Source organism: Zophobas morio, unplaced genomic scaffold (assembly GCF_036711695.1).
Source record: "Zophobas morio isolate AGI-343-1 ecotype UQ-CSIRO unplaced genomic scaffold, CSIRO_AGI_Zmor_V1 ptg000004l, whole genome shotgun sequence".
Taxonomy (NCBI): Eukaryota; Metazoa; Arthropoda; class Insecta; order Coleoptera; family Tenebrionidae; genus Zophobas; species Zophobas morio.
In genome coordinates this window covers 7,573,208-7,595,185 of record NW_026972109.1, presented here as the reverse complement: position 1 = coordinate 7,595,185, position 21,978 = coordinate 7,573,208, and the positions used below count along the sequence as shown (strand labels likewise).

The following is a 21,978-nucleotide window of genomic DNA, read 5'->3' as shown; positions in this document are numbered from 1 at the left end:
AAAAAACTCAACTCGAAAATGCTGAATATGTTTCATTGGACTTTAGGTATCGAAACAACTTTCCATCAATTTTTTCAAGTTTTATGAACAAATAGTAGCCCCGCTCACCCACCCTCTCTTCATTCCGGTGACTACTCTTAATATTGTTCAGATTTACCTTAGCAAGTAAGCTCGTAATGTTTCCAAATTTTGGTTAATTTTTGTAAAAGTTAGTCATCAGTACTTGCTAAGATAAAATTGATTTTGGCAAATGACATACCTTCTAAAAAAAGAGAGGGTGGGTGGGCGGGGCTACTAGTTGCTAAGATAAGATCGATTTTGGCAAATGATATACCCTGTAAGAAAAGAGAGGGTGGGTGGGCGGGGCTAGTACCTGCTAAGATATGACTGATTCTGGCAAATGACATACCCTGTAAAAAAGGAGAGGATGCGTGGGCGGGAATAGTAGCTGCTAAAATAAGACCGATTTTAGCAGATGACATACCCTCTAAGAAAAGAGATGGTGGGTGGGCGGGGCTAGTACCTGCTAAGTAAAGGGTGATTTTGGCAAATGTGATACCCTCTAAGAAAAGAGTAGGTGGGTGGGCGGGCCTAGTGCTTGCTAAATTAAAAGTAATTTTAGCAAATGAGATACCCTCTAAGAAAAGAGAGGGCAGGTAGGTGAGGCTAGTATCTGTTAAGATAAAAATGATTTAAGCAAATTACGTATTCTGTAAGAAATTTAATGTAAACGGGTTCCCAAATTTAGTCAAAAACAAGTCAGGTCCGAATTTTCCAAAAATAGAAACGCCAAGGTCCCCTAAAATTGTTTTAAATAATTTACAAAAAAATGTCCATGGGTCCCTACAATAATATACAATGGGTACTCAAGAGTCTCCCGAATTAAAAAAAATCACTGCGGCCCTGAAGAGCATTTAAAATTCATAAAAAATAAAACACTAAAAATTCAAAAGATTTTTTCAAGTTCATCCAGCAACAAAACACCAGATTTCTTTAAATTTCACGCTTTATATCAGGCACACATTGTCAAATGGAATTTTTTTAAATTATTAAAAAACAACACAACCATACCTTTGTACCTACGTTCTAACTGAAATGGAAATTAAATATGGTCATGAGCGAAAGAAATATTAACCTGTGGGGTGATCAAGTGATTGAAACAGTACTTGCGTTTTGGCGTATTTATTTTGATGTTGTCGGAACGGCGATTGAGGGAACAGTCCTGGAGTTTGTGAAATTGAAATGAAAAGAAAGGTCGGTAGAAAGCGGTGGAAACAGTTGTGTCTAAAGGGCTCTTGGAAGGTATTTGAAATCTGGGAAAGGATAAGTATTACTGAGAAGGCTGAACAAAAATTACGACATGCAGGTGAACGAAGATTATATACAAATATGCAAATGCTATACAATTTTGTGGGACTTGCCAGCCCCCACAAACTAAAAGTTTTATTACCAGTTATTGCGATCATTAATGTGTTGTTTAGTTGTTAAACGTAGCTAAAGAACCGATTTTAAAATCATTATAATTCCACCGAAATGTGAGAAAGAATTTTTTTACTTTTTTCCCACCAGTTGATTGTTAAGAGCGTAGCGAAGATTTAATCCGCCATTTTCCAAACTTCCGGTATAGTAATAAAGGGTTTAGTTGGAAAATTCCAGTCTAGTAAATTTTACTGCATTATACTGCCGATTTTTTCACACAGACGTCTGACGTTTCTTCTAATAGAGAAATTATGACTTTAAATTCGTCAAATTAGTCACAAACGTAAATACCGTGGGTCACGCTTCCATCTCCTTGAAACAAAACCAAGCCTGAAAAAACAAATTAAAATTTCATGTGACCGAACTAAGCATCACTGGCTCACTTCAAATTAGACAGCTTTGAAAAATTAATACATATGTATATGTATTTCTGACAATGAAGGCCGAATTCATAAAAACTGTTTAAGATTGATTATGAATATTAGTAGTTATAATTTTTTAAAGTGACACGTTTAAAAAAAAATCGAAGCCACGGGTGTGTAACCTGTTTGTGTGTGGTTTGATCTAGTTCCTTGTCATGTCTAATTCAAGTATTACATTGTTTTTTATAAAAACTCAGTTAAATACGAAATTAAATACACGTTTTGCTTGCTTGGAGATTTTCTAAATAAGCGAAACATCATGTAGGTAAAAAAAACTGAAAAAGTGTTCAACATGAAAAAAATTATAAACGAGTGTTATTAGTACTGATAAGACTTATTGGACTTTGAATTACAATGAACTACAAGTCACGTCTAAGAAAAAAAAAGTTAAAACCTTTACATTGTTGCACTTTTAAGAGAGTACTTCATAAAATGCGTCCTATATGAAATATTGATAATATTATCGTTTATTTATTTTTATCGTTCTATGGGAAAACCATCTCTGTAGATAAATCCATGAATCGTGAGAAAAACCGAACTTGTATATGGTGCTGCAGAGATCCAACATGTCTCCCATTCTTTTCAAGTTCAGGTTGAGAACTAGTCAAAGACAGCCAGTGGAGGTTAATCAAAACTTTATTATTGAACTAACACTACATTCTATAGATAAACCTCAATATTGTCAACTTTGCTCAATTTATGACAACGTCAGTGTTGGTCTCGATCCAATCCAAAAACCTCGTCACCCTGCTAAACCCGGAAGGATACCCAACAATGCAGTCCATAACTCCAAACGAAACAACACCAATCTGTACGCCATTGGCAACAAGAGGTCCACCGGAATCTCCGTTACAAGAACCAGTATTTCGAGCTCCGGATGTACAAATCACCGATGGCAGAAGTATACCGAAAGTTTTCTCACACTGCCTGTTATTGATGACCGTAACATCCACATAATTTAAAACTTCCGACAAATCATGACTTTGACCGTCGGTCAAACCCCAGCCACTAATTCTAGCATCAGCACCCTCAAAAGTGTTGTCAATGTCACTCCTGCTAGGTAGAACCACTGGCTGAATAGCGTCTGTTAGAGTGAGGGGTTCTGGGAGTTTGATCACACAAACGTCATTAGTTATTCTAGCTTCATGGTAATTTTCGTGGACGATGATGTCGGTACTGGTTATAAGGACTTGAGTGTCTTCAGTTTCTGTGATTTTATGAGCTCCGAGGGTTATGAAGGCGGTGTCTCCACTAGAATTACGTGTTTCTGATGAGTGCAAAACTAAATATGTACTTACTAGAAACCACAGTGGCCTGCTGTGAGTACGTAGTTTTGGGAGATGAGGGAACCACCACAGTACCACCCGAAAGTGTCGTTTTGAACTTCCAAGAAAACCTGATAGGGGATGGAATGGGGTTCCGCTTCGTCACCACCGATGATTTTTAGTTCAAATTCGGATTTCACTTCATTGATGGGATCTTTATACATACGAAGAAACTCTAGGTCGGAGAACTAAAACAAATTTCTTTTAGTTAGCGTGTGAAGGGTATTTGAGTTTGTCGTACCTTTGGTACTGCAGCTTCCAAGGCTGCAATAGCCAAAACAAAAACTATAAGCTTCATGGTTTGTTAATACACTTTGAGTAAAATTAAATCATGCCAGTCTTTTATACTTGGTCTTATCGTATATTTTTCTTTAATATAATAGTAAGTGATTCGGTACTTCAGTTTACATAAGCAGGATTAGGGATTTAAAAATGTATAGTAGTTGTAAGTGCACGGTTTTGAATAGAGTTGCACATGATGCAACAACATGTACTTTTTACAAGTGGGTTATGGATGTCGGAAAAAAGTAATCACAATTGATTAAGGACCGAAAATTTGACCCAAAAAATGAGTTTTAGTCATTATAGTTCAAGAAAAAAAAATTTCAAAATGATGAAAATGCAATATTTTAATTCATATGTATTTTTTTTACTTTCCATTTGTTGTTATCTTTGGTTAAAGTAAAAAAGCGTACCTTATCAAAACAATTTCGAATAGAAAACTTATTTTCTATGAGTAGGTTGTCATGTTCAGTTAGAGTTTTTTTTACACCAGACAAGTGATTACGAGAATGTCAAAATAGATAAAAATTAAGGAAAACATGTAATAACAAAAACACCTTTTTTTAAGAAAAGATTGTTTTTTTTTGGTAAGACGGATGAGCGAAAAATTTTGTTATCATAACCTATGAATTTTTGCAATTCAACGGACAATTTTCCACTTAATAATAATAATAATTTTAAACAATTATAATAATATCTCACATTTCTTCTATCAAAAAAAAAATATATATATATATATAAGGCAGACCGAATTCATAAAAAATTATTCAAATAGATGAAACATGTTCGTAATACTTTTTCCATATCTGACATGATGTAACGTTTATCCCCATAACACCGAAAACACCCAAAATATTTGCCGACGCGTTTCGCCAACCACGTTGGCATTATCTGGACATGCCTATTTTTTTTCTTTTCTTTTTGATGTAGATTACGAAAAAAAAAACATAATTTTGTGAAAGTCAAATTGGCAATACTGCACGCACCTAATGCGTGAATACTTTCTGATTTCTTAGTAACGTTAGTGACTGAAATCCACCTTTTTTTTAGGACAATAATCATAACAACCAGTAGTGATTAATCGTTGTGCATTATTATTAATAAAACAAGTTGTTATTTTTTATTAATAAATAAACCAAAAAAATACATTTTAATAAGACATTTATAAATCATAAACAAAAACAAAAATAACAAAAAAATCCATTAAAACATAACCAACTACCACTAGAGAAGTTGGTCAAAATTCCTGCCTTGTGCATATAAGTAAGCTTATAATGTTTCCAAATTTTGACATTTTTTGTAAAAGTTAGTCATCACAAGCTTGCTAAGATAAAACTAATTTTGGCAAATAACATACCTTCTAAGAAAAGAGAGGGTGGGTGGGCGGGGCTAGTTGCTGCTAAGATAAGACCGATTTTGGCAAATGAGATACCTTCTAAGAAAAGAGAGGGTGGGTGGGCGGGGGAAAAATCTAACACAAAGTTTGCAGATAAAGTAGCAACTCATATATTTGCTATATATCTGCCGCATACATGTGTTGTTTCGTCAAAAACAAAGTAAATAAAGTTATTTTGCAAACAGCAACATTTATCTACAGTTGTTTACCTGAGAGTACTTTTGTCTGGAATGGTCCTTTTACAGTATTTTTCCAAAAATGAATTAAACGTAGAATTACTGAACTTATTTAATGGAATATTCGAGGCAAGCATGCCCTGGCATAAATCGAACTTGAATGTTTTCTCTTCGTTTTTGGCAGATAACAACAGATAGGAGAAACTCTATCTGTTGTTGATGTTTGAGTTACACTGGTTGAGTTTCTTTTTTCACAGTTTCTTTTGTGAAGAGGCGTTCTGCAGTGGTGGTCTATAAGATGTTTCTTTGTGCTCGAAATCTGTAAAAAAAAAGAAAACAAATAATTAATAATTTAGTCTAAGTACTGAAACTATATTTTAACTTACTGCTTTGCGGCAAGGTTTGCAAGAAACACCATCAATTTTGCATACTATCCGAGCATTAATTATTCTAACGCACCAAGTAATCCAAAGATTCCATCTCTGACAAGTTTAGAAAAAAATTCGCATCGTGCGTAACCTGTTTGCGTGTGGTTTGACCTAGTTCCTTGTCATGGTTAATTCAAGCCTTCTTGTGGCAACGTAGTTAAGTACCAATTTATACGCTTTGCTTGTTTTGATATTGATATCAGCGGAATTCATAGGTAATAAGAACTGTGAAAGTATTTCAACGTTCGGAAAAAATCATCATAAACATGCAATTACTCATCGTGTCTGGTGTGAAGGTACTCAACTGATATGCCAAAATCACAATTAAAAATATACAAAACCGAGATAACTTTTTAAATAATTAAGGAGCTTACAGTATTTTTGTTTTTCTGGTACATCCTGTAGGATGCTTTCTTGTGCTGGTTTCAACTATGATATATTTTATTATAGTTTGGTAATGATCATCGATAGAATTTTGATTTGTCATCCTTTTCCGTTACGATTGACACAATTTTTAACGAAATCGACCTACTACAAAAAAAAGTTTTTATAGGCTCTCAGCTGGTCACTTTCCTAAACGTTGTGGAGTAAGTTATGGAGAAAAAGTAGTATAAAAACTTACCTTAGGTGGTATCACAAATATTTATTCCACTCCCAATCGTTCCGTTGGACCAGAAAAAATTGATTCTAATTAATTAAAAACAGTTTACTACATATTTTCTTTGTTTATTGTTAACTGAGAATAAATACAGAAGCTATGCAACACTGACAATAAAAAAATCTTCATGCTGATTTGGCTATATTTTATCTATATTTTTGTTTCTTATCAAGATTTACTTATCTTAGACTTACTTGTATTTTTATGTACACTTCAAGAAAACTACGCAATTTTATTTGTTGATGCAATTTTATTAAACTTATTTTAATACATTCACCAACTGGCGGAAAATAGGTCCTTAAATAATCCCTATTTACACCCACGAATCGCCCAAACTAAGCAAAATACTTAGTTAATCTGAACGTCCGTATTATTTTCAATCCAATCCAGGAAACTAGTAATCCTGGTGAAAGCCGATGGAAATCCAGGCAAACAATACACAATTCCAAAAGACACCAAACCAATCTGCACCCCATCCACAACAAGAGGACCACCCGAATCTCCACTGCAAGATCCAGTGCCTTCGTCTCCAGAAGTGCATACAATCGAATTAACCAAAGAACCAAAAATGTCTTCGCACTCCCTGTTCGAGATAACTTCAACATCCACATAGTTCAGCACGTCTGACAACTCATCGCCAAAGCCGTCAGTCAAACCCCATCCGCTAATTCTGCCTGTAGCACCAGCGTAATTATTGTTGGCGTCAGCTCTGCTCGGCAAGGTGGCCGGCTGAATGGCATCCGTGAGAGTAACAGCCTCTGGGAGCTTGATGACTGCGATATCGTTAGTGATCTCGTCAGCGTCGTAAGCTGGGTTCACTGTGATGTCGGTACTGGTGAGCTGTACTTGAGTACTCTCACTCTGGAGGGGTGTGTGGGCTCCGAGAGTAACTAGAGCTTCGACTGCTCTAAAAAAAAAAGTACTTAGTCAAAATAAAAATTTTAATAGGACAAACTTACTCGTCGCCACAATGTCCAGCAGTTAGTACGTAGTTCTGCGAAATGAGAGACGCACCGCAGTACCACCCTTCACTACTAGAATATACTTCCAAGAAGGTTTGGTACGGAATTGAGTGAGGTACGGCTTCTTGTCCTCCAATGATTTTGGGTGTAGGTCGGACGGTAATTTCGCCCACTGGAGGTTTGAACAAATTGCGGAAGTGCAATTTGGTTGCCTGGGTTTGGAGTTAGCAAAAATTTGGACGAGATTTTGGGGAACTTACCTTGGGGGCGGCAAAAGCCACGGCTGCGATTGCCAAAATAAGGATAGCTGTCTTCATGTTGTCTGTGCAAGTTGGTTAAAATTTTCACGTATTTATACACCTGCGAATGCTATCAGCTTTTCTTAAGGGAAAAAATGCAGAGATAGACTCTCAGACGGCTGTCACTTGAGATTAGTGCGTTAGTTAGAATTAGGGGCTCTAAGTGGTCGATTATATTTTAATTTTGCTGAAGCCTTTGTTTCATTGTCAGTCTCGTTTAGAAAAAAATAAAAATAGGTGACGCATGATGCAAGGAACAAATAGGTAACTTAGATAGTTGTTTCCAAAATGGAATACAGTTTGTAAGTAACACTATGGGACTTCAGTTAGGTAAGACTTTTTATCAATGTTCGTTTTATTTTATTTTTTGCATTTTATTTTTGATGACAGAGTTACGTTCTAGAATTGCTTAAAATACACAGGTGCCAAAAATACGAAAAACTGTTACCTAGTTAAATATAAAAATGTTTGTAAAATTATACATAGAATTTCCCTGACTTCTAAAGCACACCTCGTACAGCATATTGCTTAGTGGTTGTTGAAGTCATCATTCACTGATATTTTTCTTCGTCACGTCTTCAACTTTCCAAAGAGGACGAATACATCATTTTTATTTATAGGCCCATCATTCCCAAAATATATGCTACTAAATATCTTATCGAAATTTCGAAAAAGTGTATTATATAATCTCTGAGATAAATGTAAAATTTGATAATCCGGGCTTATTTTTTTAGTATATCTGCAGGTAAGGTGGAAAAACATTTTATTTTTTAAAAATACTTTTGAAACCTTAGTCAGTTGAATTTTTATTCATTTCTTTATTTTTAAATGTTAAGGGGACTCGCTAGACGAGGTATAACATTTTTTTGGTTTTTTGTATGAAAAAAATGATATAAATATAGATGTATCACACATCAAACTGAGCTTTTTTCATATTCTAGAGCGCAGAGACTAGTTCACTCAATTAAAAAAATATGGCTGAGAAATATCGTAAAAAAAGCACCATTGTATTTTTTCTTTTCAAGTTTTTTGAGTCATAACCATCATAGAATCGCTTGAAAATTCGCACATGGATAAAACATCACGTTTTACAGGGCGCAGAGTCATTAAATGTTTGTTAGTGGTACAATTTGTTTAAATAATAATGTGTTTATTAAAATCAAAATATACCACAAATTAATGCAAAATACGTCGAATAATTTTAACAGGAATATCAGAGGAAAATTAATGATCTATTGGTTAGCAGAGTTTTTAATAAAAACTAACAATTACTGAAAAAATGGGTATCAATTCGACAGAATTTGAGCAGTTAGTTCAGTACTTTGCCGATAGGAGCGCCACTAAAATTTACGGAAGCGACTTTCCAGGTATAGTGAACCAAGAGCTATAAGGTTATATGGCCATCATAAAATCATCCCATTGTGTCGAAGTTACGTTGTTTACAATAGAAAAGGTTTTAGGGTCGTAAATAACGTGTCCACTGCAGCTCGACCGGCTCTTGTGGTTTCGTTCAGGGGCGGCTTTCAGTAAATATGAAAATCCACCACTCCACTATTTCTTTACTACCTGAGGGTTCCGAAATAACCACTCGCTTTGAAAGCCGGCCCTGTTAAATATGAGCAAGAAATGTTTAGAAGATGATTTATTGCCAACCGGTAAGCTTAGTGCGAACCACACAAAGGGGGTATTTATTTGCGGTCAACTACTTTTATGATGGCCATATAACCTTATAGCTTTTGGTTCACTATAAAACCCTTATCGCCTGCTCTACCATAAGCTGATTGTTAGAGTTCTCGACTGATTTTTCTAATTTATGGCAAGGAACTCAATTTTGTAACAAGCCGCCAGGACCGGCCGTAGTAATCTATTGTTAAGGAAATTAACTTTTACGCAAAGAGGCACTATCATAAAACCGAATTAAAACTGGAGAACTATAATATTTTTACTCCACTCAAGATCCTGAATTCAATACACATGATTACTAAAAATTAATTGTAATATTATTGTTAATATATATTTTGCTTTGTTAATTAATAAAACTAATAAACATATTTATAATAATAATAAAAAATATATAAAATACAGCTTTTGTTTAACACGTATAAGTAGCTAAGTGTATCTACTACTTATCCCAGAAAGGAGGCGTTTTAAAAAAGCCCTGCGCCCAGTAACTTCTCCCTTCATTGTTTACTCGAAAAAAGTGCTCGTATATATTTTCATTTGCAGAGAGATAATTTTCAAAATATATTTATAATAAAAATATGCAAGTCTTGGTGATGAAAAATGTACTGCTAATAAATTATTAAAGTACATAAAAAAAATAGAAACAAATTTTATTTATTTAAAAAAATCTCTCGCAAAGGCAGGTTCCTTTTTCTTCTTGAATCAATTATTTCGGGCAATAATGCGCCAAAGTAAAATCTGCCAAGTTTATCTGTCATCTTTTTACATATTTCTTCGTCTTTATAAATTTTTTCTATATTTATTCCTTTGGGTGTCCACACAACAAAATAAACTTGTGAAATACCCGTAACAAGCATTGGTCCTTGGACTTGAAAGTAGTAATCATGATTTTTTTTTAGTTTCAATTCTCTGTCTGTCAATGTACAAAATTTGATTATTTTTTTTTTTCTAACCGCTTCTTCGCAAGACAAATCTTGCGATTTTGAAGGGCATTTAATTTCGACTAATGCACTCCCATCCTCTAAAACCCTGTCTGGACTAGCAGCCAAGTAAGGAAATTGTTTTGAAATAAACAAGCCACACCGTTCAGTTTTTATATTTTTATTTATTTCAAAAGAGTTGACAGCTTTTTCCTCACTTTGCTGTCCATAGTATGTATGACTATTACCTCTAAATGTAGAGACTCCACAGTTTTAGCTATTGCTGTAGTCGGTCTAAGTTTGTAAATACGTCCAAAATTTGAAGCCGTAACCCTAATTTCTCTTTCTTTTCCCCAAATGTACCTGTTGCCTAGTGTCTATTTCAATTTGGTCTAAATTCAAAGATAATTTTCTCAAAAAAACCTCTTTGGCTGTCACAAATGTTTCTACATCCATGACAGGATTTTCTAAAAAATATTTAAACCATAATCGCAGTCGGGACCAGCATACGTACATTTTTTTATGACATATTTTTTTTACGAATACTTTGTCTAAGACGAGCTTGCTTCATAGACGAACAATATTTTTTTGTTATTAAACCAGGACCATTTTAATCACAATATATTTACTTATCCCCTCTAAAAAATTGATGACGTCATCTCAAAATTTTGCTGAATAAATCCTATCTAAAATAAAATGTACAAAATATGATGAGTCTTTTCTTGTAATTTATCATTCCATTCAAATTTTTTGGATTCGGATATACAGGATGACTCAAAAAATTTAATGAATGCGCAAATTTATTTTATTGATTTAATCAGTAACTACAAAACCGAATGCTTTGAAATCTAATGTGAAAAAGAAAACATAATAGGCATGCAGTCGTCACGTTTCCGATAGCGAGGGAAGTACTGTCTAAACTCTTTAGACCATTTTTTTTTATTTTCCCATTTCTCCATTTCTCAATTTTTCAATGTTTTAGTTTGGGATTTTTTCACTGTTTCGATTCTTTAATTTTTCTTCCATTTTTAGGTTTTTCAATATTTCAGCTTTGGAATTTTGCAATATTTCGTTTCTTCAATTTTTCAAATTTTTGATATTGTGTTTCTCGGTTTTTAAATATTTCGATATTTTAATTTTTCAGTTTTTAAAGTTTTAGATTTTTAGATTTCTCACTATCTCGACTTTTCGATTTTGCAGTTCCATGATTTTTCAATTTGTCGAATTTTTAAATTTTAGATTTTTTGTTTTCTTTGATGTTTTGAGTTCTCGATCATTCGATTTTCTGAGTTTTCAGGCTTAGATTTTTTTTGTTGTTGAATTCTTGGATTTTTAAAATTTTTGTTTTTTAAATTTTCCTATTTATCAACTTACTGGGATTTCCATGTTTTGATTGTTTGATTGTTCAATTTATCGATTTTTTGAATTTTTAGTTTTTCAATTTATTAACTTTACGATACTTCAGTTTTGCTCGATTTCGATTTCTCAATTTTTCGACATATTACTATTCTTCGATTCTTCATATTTTCGGTTTCTCGAATTTCCTCATTTTTCGATTTCTCAATTTTCCGATATTTCAGTTTTACGATTTTTAAATTTTTTTATTTTTCAGTTTTCAATTTTTGACGTATCTAAATTTTTCGATTTTTCAATTTTTCGATTAACTGATTTTTTGATTTTCCCATTTCTCTATTTCTTGATTTTTCAATTCTTTCTTCAATGGTGATTTTTCAATTTTTCGATTTCTGAATTTTTCAATGTTTCAGTTTTGGATTTTTTCACTTTTCCGATTCTTCAATTTTCTTTCCATTTTTGTTTTTCAAGATTTCAGTTTTGAATTTTTTCACTTTTTCGATTTTTCAATTTTCCTTCCATTTTTCAGTTTTTCAGTATTTCAGTTCTGGGATTTTGCAATGTTTCGGTTCTTCAATTTTTTCATTTTAGGCGAATAAACTAATAGACGGACTTGATAAGCCTTGTTTGCTCTACAGTGTCTAAATTGTGTTTCAATAATATAATAATTATCTCGAATATTAAAATTAATATGTCAAAAGAATACCAGAAATGATTATTCTGTGCTGAAGGTATGTTGTGGGCCACCTGTCATAAATTATCATTAATCGGCATTATCGGCTTAGGATGTTTTTATGACCCACATCCGGTAGTCGTCTATCCCAGCGCGTCAGGTAGATTTAAAGAAGAATTGCTGGTTGCGTTTAAGGCAACAAATGGCGCCCAATTCAAACTTGTCTCTCGTCTAGCGTTCCCCCTTAACAACAATGTAATATTCGATCTATACATACATATACATTATAAACAGATTTATTTATAAATCTAAAAAAAATTCTAAATACAACTTGCGCGATTTTTTTTTGGATTTTTATCACGTCATGGATTTTTGAACTGTTATTTATGTATTCATGGTTTATTTTCTTTCAAAATTTTTGTTATTAAGTTTGAAATCAGTGCAAGAGAGAATATTGCACATATTTTATTAAAATAATAATAATAATAATAATAACCTTTATTGCTCATGTTATTATTTCATGTTACAATAATTTTCACATAATCTTGTAGAACAATCGATATTGATTAAAACTGATAATTTTGTCTACACACTTTAGCAATCTAGATGCTTCATCTAGGAAAAAATTGTTTCAAGAGGTCTGTCACCTGCCAGATAATAGTATCACTGTTTATTTAAAAGCGATCTATCAATTAATGACTAATATTATCAAAGGAATCAGGAGCTTAGTTCAAAGGTCAATTTATTTAAGGCACAAGTGGGATAAAAATAGTATTACTACACCAGCTTAACCTAATGATGCGCCAATTACCTATAACGTATAAAATTGTAATTTAAATAATAATAAAAAAAAAAAAAACGAATGCAGTATAAAGAATACCTTTCCAGAGAAAAGTTATAATTCTTTTGAAGTTACCCTCATATCATTTGCAAAATTTCACATTTTTTATGAAAAAAACGACAAAAAAATAGTCGTTAAGATATAAAAGAAAAGAAATAAAATTGTCTTCTGAACAATTTTACAACAGAGACAGTTCCTATTAACAACTTTTCAAACAATGAATAAATTGCAACCTTTCTCCAAATAAATAGGCGCTTCGCCCCTCTACTCTCACGCACTGTTTTTGCTAGATCACGCGCGACCTTTAGCATAAAAGGTGAAAATTTACATAAGTATTGTATTGAAGCACTTGAAGTTATCATCACAAGGACCTACTTTTCTATAAGGCGATAAAATCTCCCGGCTTATCAAACTTAAAATCTTAAAATAGTACTACAAGTGTAATTTAGTAATCTTTTATTAATTTTTGCACCCTAACACTATTAATATTTAAAATCAAAAAGTAACATCGGTATTCTCAGCAATCCAATCCAAGTAGCTTGTAACTCTTGTAAATGCTGAAGCATACCCTGGCAGACAATAAGTCATTCCGAACGACACAATCCCGATTTGAACCCCATCTACAACCAAAGGACCTCCAGAGTCTCCACTGCAAGACCCAGTCTTGTCGTTTCCAGATGTACAAACGATGGTCTCCTCAACTGGTCCAAAATCTTCCGCACATTCGTTGTTACTAATAACTCTGACATCCACGTAGTTCAACACGTCTGACAATGCGTTACCAAAACCGTCCGTCAAACCCCATCCACTAACTCTGGCAGTTTCTCCGGTATAGGTACTACTCGAATCTGTTGGCAGTACCACAGGGGAAATCGTGTCAGTAAAAGTCACAGCTTCGGGAAGCTGAATCACTGAGATATCATTAACAATTAGGTCATAGTCGAAATCGGGATGAACCGTCACGGTGGTACTTTCAATTTCGAGTTGTCCGTCCGAAGCTTCTGAAAGTTGGTGAGCTCCTAGTGTGACCACAGCTCTCGTCACACTACAAACATTTAAATAGAGAGAATTGTGACAAAGTAGTACTTACTCTTGGCCGCAATGTCCTGCCGTCAACACATAGTTCGCAGAAATGAGAGAACCACCGCAGTACCAGCCACCGTTGTCAGTGTACATCTCCAGAAAAACTTGGAAAGGTATGGAATGGGGTTCAGCTTCTTGACCGCCGATTATGTGAGGAGATGGTTTAGTTCTAATCTCACCAACTGGGTTCTTGTAAAGGTTTCGAAATTGCAGTTGTGCCCCCTATGTTGTCTCTTTGATTAGAAAATACCAAGAAAATTGTCACAATATTTACCTTAGGGGCGGCGGCTGCCAAAGCAACTAGCGCTAAGAAAACAATGCTTTTCATTGTTACTCAATTGTTTAAAAAAACAAAAAAAATGTGCTTATATAGTAAGTATGAGTACTTGTCATAGAGTTCGAAGACATGGATTAACGTTATCTAATGGTGCCATTGTATTATCGCCGGAAGATTAATCAAGCTTATGTTTTCGCAATCAAGTCAAGTCAATACGGTGAAGTACCACCCGAAAATTACTTGCCCTAAATCGATTAACCCTTTCTTTGCTGCGCGGTACTGTTGATGCAATCGCAAAATATCGACATTGTTTGCACTTTCAAGAGTGTACTTCAAAAAATACGTGCCGTCTGAAATTTTGATAAGGCCATCGATTAATTCAAAAGAGAAAAGTCCACTAAAAGCGATAAATTAAAAAATTACTACGATTATAGAACCGATTTTTATCTTTTGTGGCAGTACCGGCGCCATAGATCATAGACAAATTGTGTGGGCTAATCAAACTCAAAAAGTTATTTCGACAGAACTTCCCTCGCTTCTGAAGTACACTCTAGCAAATGCTGTTTCCCTGAAAAATTATAAAATTTGATTTTGCGAAATTTTACTTTTTCGTGGAGTAAAAACAATATAAAAGGTACTAGTCACAGTGTAATAGAAAAATAGAAGGTTTCACGTTCTTAAAAAAAACAGTTGGAAGCCTCGAGAAGATTTAATATTAAAAAAAAAATACTTGGGGGACCCGAGAAGGTTTAGCCTTATTTAAAAAAGGACAGTTGAGACCCTCGACAAGGTTTCACTTTCTTAAAAAAAGACAGTTGGAACCTCCGAGAAGGTTTCACATTTTAAAAAAAACTTTTGGCTCCACCGAAAAGGTTTCACAATAAAAAAAAATACATTTAGTACCCTCGGGAAGGTTTCACATTCTGAAAAAAATACATTTGGGGTCCCCGAAACGGTTTCATATTCTTAAAAAATGACAGTTGGGACCCCCGATAAAGGTTCACATTCTTAAAAATGACATTTGGGGCAATCGAGAAGGTTTCACATTAAAAAAAAGACAATTTCGGCGCACGAGAAGGTTTTACATTTTTAAAAAAGATAGTTGGGGCCCCCAAAAAGGTTTCACCTTCTCAAAAAAGCAATTTGGGGCCCCCGAGAAGGTTTTGCATTTTTAAAAGAGCTAGTTGGGAGCCCTGAGAAGGATTCACATTAAAAAGAAAGACAATTGGGGCCCCCGAGAAGGTTTTAGATTATAAAAAAAACATTTGCCGCCCCCGAGAAGGTTCTACAATTTTAAAAACGATAAATGGGACCCCGAGAAGGTTTCACATTTTTAAAAGAATACATTTGGGCCACCGAGAAGGTTTTTTATTTTAAAAAAAGATAGTTGGGGCCCCCGAGAACGTTTCACCTTCTTAAAAAGACATTTGGGGCCCCCGAGAAGGTTTTAGATTTAAAAAAACGGCAGTTAGGAAACCCGAGAAGGTTTCACATTAAAAAAAAGACAATTGGGGCCCCCGACTAGGTTTTAGATTTTCAAAACAGACAATATGGGCCCTCGAGAAGGTTTCACATTCTCAAAAAAAAACATTTGGGGTCCCCGAGAAGGTTTTACTTTTTTAAAAAAGGCAGTTGGGAGTCCCGAGAAGATTTCACATTAAAAAAAAGACAATTGGGGGCCCCCGAGAAGGTTTTAGATTCTAAAAAAACATTTGGCGCCCCCGAGAAGGTTCTACAATTTTAAAAACGATAATTGGAACCCCAGAGAAGGTTTCACATTTTTAAAAGAATACATTTGGGCCCCCAAGAAGGTTTTAAATTTTTAAAAATAACTTTCTTGTTGTAAAAAGAAATCTACACATATTCAAACAACAAGCCAAAATGTAAGCCCGCCCACCCACCTTGTCTCAATTGTGATGATTTTTTTATTCGCCGTGAACCAAGGGGCTTAACTGTAAAATACTTACTTCTTTACAAGAAATTAAAAGCATTTCTGAGTATCAAGTTGTTCAAAGAATACCAATGTAGGATTAAGAAAAAAAAACAAAATATAAGCCCGCCCACCCGCCCTATCAGAATTGTGATGATTTTCTTTATTCTTAAAAACTTAAAACACATTTAAAATGGTAAATTTTGTAATGAAATAAGGATTTTGCACTTAAGCTCCGCCTCTCGGCTCACGACGAATAAAAAAAGTCATCAGAATTGAGACAGGGCGGGTGGGCGGGGCTTATATTTTGCTTTTTTTTTCTTAATATACAAAGCCATCTTTTAAAGAGAAATTTAAAGCATGGTTAAAATGGTAAATTTTTGCAAGGAAATATTCATTTCGCAATTTTGGGGCGGAGCCCAATTGCAATATTTCCTTATACAAATTTTCCATTTTAAATAAATGTTGTATGTTTCATGTTGCGAAAAGAAGTCTACACATACTAAAACAAAAAGACAAAATGTATGCCCGCCCACCCGCCCTGTCTCAATTGTGATGAATTTTTTTTTGCGCCCTGAACCAAGAGGGCAGAGCTTAACTGCAAAATTCTCATTTCTTTACAAGAAATTAAAAACATGTTTTTGGGTATCGATTGTTCAAAGGATACTGTGTATATTAAGAAAAAAAGGCAAAATTTTAACCCCGGCCACCCACCCGTCTCAACTGTGATGATTTTTTCTATTCATAGAAACTTAAAACACGTTTAACATGGTAAATTTATCTAAGAAAATATGAAGTTTACAATTAAGCTCCGCCCCTCGGCTTACGACGAATAAAAAAAAATCATCAGAATAGAGATAGGGCGGGTGGGCGGGGTTTATATTTTGCCTTTTTTTCGTAATACACATGGCCATCTTTTACCAACAAGAAATTTAAAACATGCTTAAAATGTTAAATTCTTGTAGAGAAATATGGATTTTGCAATTAAGCTCCACCCCTCAGCTCACGACGAATAAAGAAAATCATCACAACTGCGATAGGGCGGGTGGGCGGGGCTTATATTTTGTTTTGAATGTGGAGCAAAACCTGGCTTGTTTTTTGAAACTTGCAGCTATTCAGAGTTATTCAAAATATTTGTACACGTAAGAAAAACAAATAATTTACATAGAAGTAATTGAGGAAAGCATTGCATAAAAAATATGTGTATCATAGCTGACTAATTAATACTAATAACTTTTTGTATGTCACATTACATGAATTATATTTAAATAGGTAGGGAGCAATTGTGGTAACAGAAAAAATTAACTACGACAATACGATCTAATTAATCTGTATGTAATTTATGTTGTGCTTGGTATTTTTCTATTTTGAATTTTTCTGATTTTGTAAAAAAATATGCGCTATTTTTTTCATTCGTCGTAAGCCGAGGAGAGGAGCTTAATTGAAAAATCCATATTTCTCTAGAAAAATTTACCATTATGAACATGTCTTATGTTTTTTTTTAATTATATGTAATCTTTTCATAACAAGATACTTAAAACATGTTCAAAATGGCCAACTTTTGTAGGGAAATATGGATTTTGCAATTAAATTTCGCTTCTTTGGTTTTCGATGAAATAAAAAAATCATCACAATGGAGATAGGGTGGGTGGGCGGGGCTTATATTTATCCTTGTTTTTTTAATATTTGTAATTTTCTTTTCATAACAAGAAACTGAAAACATGTTCAAAATAATAAATTTTTGCTCACGAGGAATGAAAAATTCATCACAATTGAGATTGGGGAGGGTGGGTGGGGTATAATCTTTACCTTTTTTTTCTCTTAATACAGTTTTCTTTCAACAATAGAATACTTAAAATATCAAGTTCACCATTTGATACTTCAAATAATCTATTGTTGAGAGAAAACTATATGAAGACTAAGCCCCACCAACCCGCCCCTGTCTCAATTATGATGAATTGCAAAATTCATATTTCGCTATAAAAATTTACCATTTTGAAGATGCTTTAAGTTTCTTGTTATGAAAAGACTATTAAATATATTCCAAGGGGTCCCAAGGTGTCACATTTTTAAATAAAGAGGGCCACATTTTCGAGAAAGTGGGGTAATTTAATTTCATCAATAAAAAATTTGTTACATCATAAAAATAGATAAAAAATTAAGGAAAAACTCGAAGCGGATTCGTGCACCACACTTATAGGACTGTATTGTTGTATAACAGTTAAATCAAATAAACATAGAATTCTTTGAAATGACGTTATCAAATTGTTGGTGGGGATGATTAGCAAAAATTTTGGTTAGCATTTAACCATCTACATGATATTTTTAATATACCTACTTACATACAAAATTGAACAATCGGTACAGCAGTTTCGGAGGTTACGTGTCTAATAAAAATGGATACAGACACCAGACAGACAAACAGACAGACCAACGGAAACGGGAAACTACTTTTTTCGTACTCCTGGTTCCAAAATTCGCACAAATCACTCTTAGGAATTACAATCTTTTTAGAACAAAATTTGTCAGTTCAACACTCGGACTTCATACAAAAAAGAACTGAAGATGTCCTAGTAAGGTCAAGTAGTACCAAAGTCATTGTGCAGGAAGATTATTTCTGAATGATTTTTAACAGAATTTTCCATTTATTGTTTCAATCAATAGCGATGGAAGTGCCTACTGGTACTAACCGCTTATGTTTACTAGATCAAGCTATCTTAAAAAATCTGTGGAGCTATCTGATGTTTTAAAATTGCTTGAAACTATAATCCTGTAAAAAGTGCGAGAACTGTTGGTGTTATTTCCACAAATGTAGAATCATGTTTCTTAGAATTGTTACTTATTCGATTTTCCGAACCTTTCCTAAAGGTTACTGATCATTTCAGTTGGATCTTGTTTTCGTAATTGGACAGGAAGTGAGATAAGTACCCTAATCTTTTCACAAAAGCATGTTTAATTGTTTCAACAATAAAGTGCTTTTATTTGATAATTTTAACAATAATGACAATGTCGTGAAGTATTTTGAATAAGTAGTTCATTCTGGTAGTACTATTGTACATGTAGATAATGTATCGAGTGGATTTTGTAGTATAGGAGAAGTGGGTAAAACTGATAAAATATCGCATGATAGAGTGATTTTTTAGCCATCTGTCTTTTGAGGTTTTATCAATCAGATGATCTTCGAAATTAGAAAACTAATTAAAACTAATTAGTTAGAATCTAAAAGTACCGTAACTTTAGCATGGAGATGATAAAACGCTTTTGAAAGAATCGCGAAAAAAATTGAAGACGTTTTATCAAAATATTGGAAATATGTAACGTGGCACTTTACTGTTGCAGTGATCCATCAAGTTGTTACAATCAATTTTAGAATTTACGTTAAAGAGAGCATAAGTCTTCACAGAACTTGATAATGTTATTTAACTACTTATGTACCTACTTATCCTATTGTTTTGCCTACAGCAAATCCTTCCGTAACTTCTGATCTATCATCTTCCAGGCATTAAGAAAATTTTTTTTTGTTTTTCAAGGAAAAACTTAATTTCCAATATCAAACAGATGCTTATCACTGTAAATACGGTCTAAATTTCTCTAACCGTGGATCCTAATTTTTACTCTAACGTATACATTTTCTCCTACCTTCCCCTAAAAAATTCTGCTACATCATCGTTATCTCCCATTCTCACAACTCAAGTACCTCTTCAAAATCATCTCCATCATCATTTCTTTTTTAAAATCGCGATAAGACCCCGAACTAGCCAACTATATAAGTTACCGAATCCTCACCTCAATCAAACCAGTCCAAAATGAAAACAGCAGTGATCGTTCTAGCACTCATCGCCTTGGCTTCGGCCGCACCAAAAGTAAGCACCTACTTCCACTTTTTCTTGTCTTCATTCATTTGTATTTCTCAGGCTACCAAATTGAGCTACCGCAATTTGTACAAACAACCCATCAAGACCATCACCAATCCTAGCCCCAGGATCATCGGTGGACGGGAAGCTACCCCCCACTCCATCCCCTGGCAAGCATTCCTTGAAGTCTACTCTTCCAGCGAAGGGTGGTACTGCGGTGGTTCTCTCATCTCTGCCAACTACGTCGTTACTGCTGGACATTGCGGCGATGGGTAAGTTTTCCCATGATCTACCAGAAAATTTCTAACTCTGTGGTCGTCTAGCGCTCGTCAAGCCTACGTAACTTTGGGAGCACACAACATCAACCAGAACGAAGATACCCAAGTGGAGATTGAAAGTGACGACATTAAGGTCCACGAAAGGTACGATGGAGACGAAATCATCAACGATATCGCTGTTATTGGTCTTCCTCAAGCTGTTTCACTGAACGACGCCGTCAATACTGTCGACTTGCCAAGTGCAAATGATGGTGATTTTGCTGGCGAAACCGCCACTGCTAGCGGTTGGGGTTTGACCGATGGTCATGGTAACAGCATCTCCGATACTCTTAACGAAGTCGACTTGAAAGTTATTAGCAACAGGGACTGCGAAGAAATCTTTGGTTCGCTGGAGTCGTCCATCTTGTGTACGTCTGGAGATCAAAACACCGGTACCTGCAGCGGTGACTCTGGTGGCCCATTGGCTATTGGAAAGACTTTGATTGGTATCACCTCCTTTGGTGTACAGTACTGCCCTGGTGGTTACCCATCGGCCTTTACCAGAGTTACCAGCTTCGTCAGCTGGTTGCAGAGCAACACCGATGTGTAATTTTTTTTTCAAAAGTGTTCTAATTCTTGGAAAATACATGGTTACAATAAAGAAATTTTTATACTAGATTTTCTTTTTTATTTTTAATGCATAACCTGGAAGTTATACACTACAACATACAGCATCCTGAGATGGCTTGTTGCAGATCCATATATACATACAGCTGATGGGTGAGAAAAGAAATGGTAGACTGTTATTTCGACAGAACTTCCCTTACCCTCGAAGTAAAGCCCAACATACCTCGCTTCTTTGAAAAATGACAAAATTTGATTTTGCGTTTTTTACTTCCCGAGCGTAAGCAAAGGAAGTATTGCAATTGAGTCCGTCGGCGGACTCTCTACTTTTACGTTTTTTCGATCTTTCATGACCCCTAGAAGACGAAGAAATAGGTCTCCATTTCCGTCTGTCTGTCCGTCTGTCCGTCTGTCTGCCGTCCCGCATTTTTATTATTTTATGTTTATTAATCTCCGAAAGTACTGGACCGATTGTTGTGAAATTTTGTACTTATATTAGGAATATCATGTAGATGGTAAAACGCTAACCAAAATTTGTCTAATCATCCCCACCACTAATGCGATGACGTCACATCAAAATTGTACATAGTAAATGGGTTTTAAATTGTATAAAATAACATAGTCCTACACATGTAGTTTACGACTCCGAATTGAGTTTTTAGCCGAAACGTCCAAATTTTTGGAAAAAAAATCAAAATTGTAAAACAACATTTTGCAATTTAATTTTGAATCTACTAACCCGAATGTTTTGAAATGTTGCAGATGTTTTAAGGCTCTAAAGATCATCATAAATCTTTAGTCAAAATATAATTGGTTATCCCCTCCAAAAACTTGATGACGTCAGCTCAAAAGTTTGCCGAATAAATCCTATCTAAAATGTACAAAATATGATGCGTCTGTACTTGTGATATATCACTCCATTCATATTTTTTGGATTTGCATATACAGGGTGACTCAAAAAAATTAATGAATGCGTCAATTTATTTTATTGATTTAATCAGGAATTACAGAACCGAATGCTTTGAAATCTTGGAGATGTTTTAAAATCATCATAAG

General features: G+C 34.4%; 3 protein-coding genes across 3 annotated transcripts; 1 reads left to right on the top strand and 2 right to left on the bottom strand.

Annotated features, from left to right (window-relative positions):
• Positions 1–2,521: 2,521 nt before the first annotated feature.
• LOC135135663 (serine protease persephone-like) lies at positions 2,522–7,445 on the bottom strand. The gene is made up of 6 exons (XM_064064798.1): positions 7,389–7,445; positions 7,126–7,340; positions 6,521–7,073; positions 3,468–3,530; positions 3,200–3,414; positions 2,522–3,152 (listed from the first exon to the last, which is right to left on the bottom strand). Exons 1-6 carry the CDS (start codon positions 7,443–7,445, stop codon positions 2,594–2,596), a joined length of 1,662 nt encoding a protein of 553 aa, XP_063920868.1. The 3' UTR covers positions 2,522–2,593.
• A 5,893-nt stretch (positions 7,446–13,338) lies between these two features.
• LOC135134690 (chymotrypsin-like) lies at positions 13,339–14,357 on the bottom strand. The gene is made up of 3 exons (XM_064063461.1): positions 14,255–14,357; positions 13,988–14,202; positions 13,339–13,942 (listed from the first exon to the last, which is right to left on the bottom strand). Exons 1-3 carry the CDS (start codon positions 14,306–14,308, stop codon positions 13,393–13,395), a joined length of 819 nt encoding a protein of 272 aa, XP_063919531.1. The 5' UTR covers positions 14,309–14,357; the 3' UTR covers positions 13,339–13,392.
• A 5,587-nt stretch (positions 14,358–19,944) lies between these two features.
• On the top strand, positions 19,945–20,976 carry LOC135140089 (brachyurin-like). Its single transcript, XM_064070501.1, has 3 exons — positions 19,945–20,050; positions 20,102–20,313; positions 20,365–20,976. Exons 1-3 carry the CDS (start codon positions 19,994–19,996, stop codon positions 20,906–20,908), a joined length of 813 nt encoding a protein of 270 aa, XP_063926571.1. The 5' UTR covers positions 19,945–19,993; the 3' UTR covers positions 20,909–20,976.
• Positions 20,977–21,978: the final 1,002 nt, after the last annotated feature.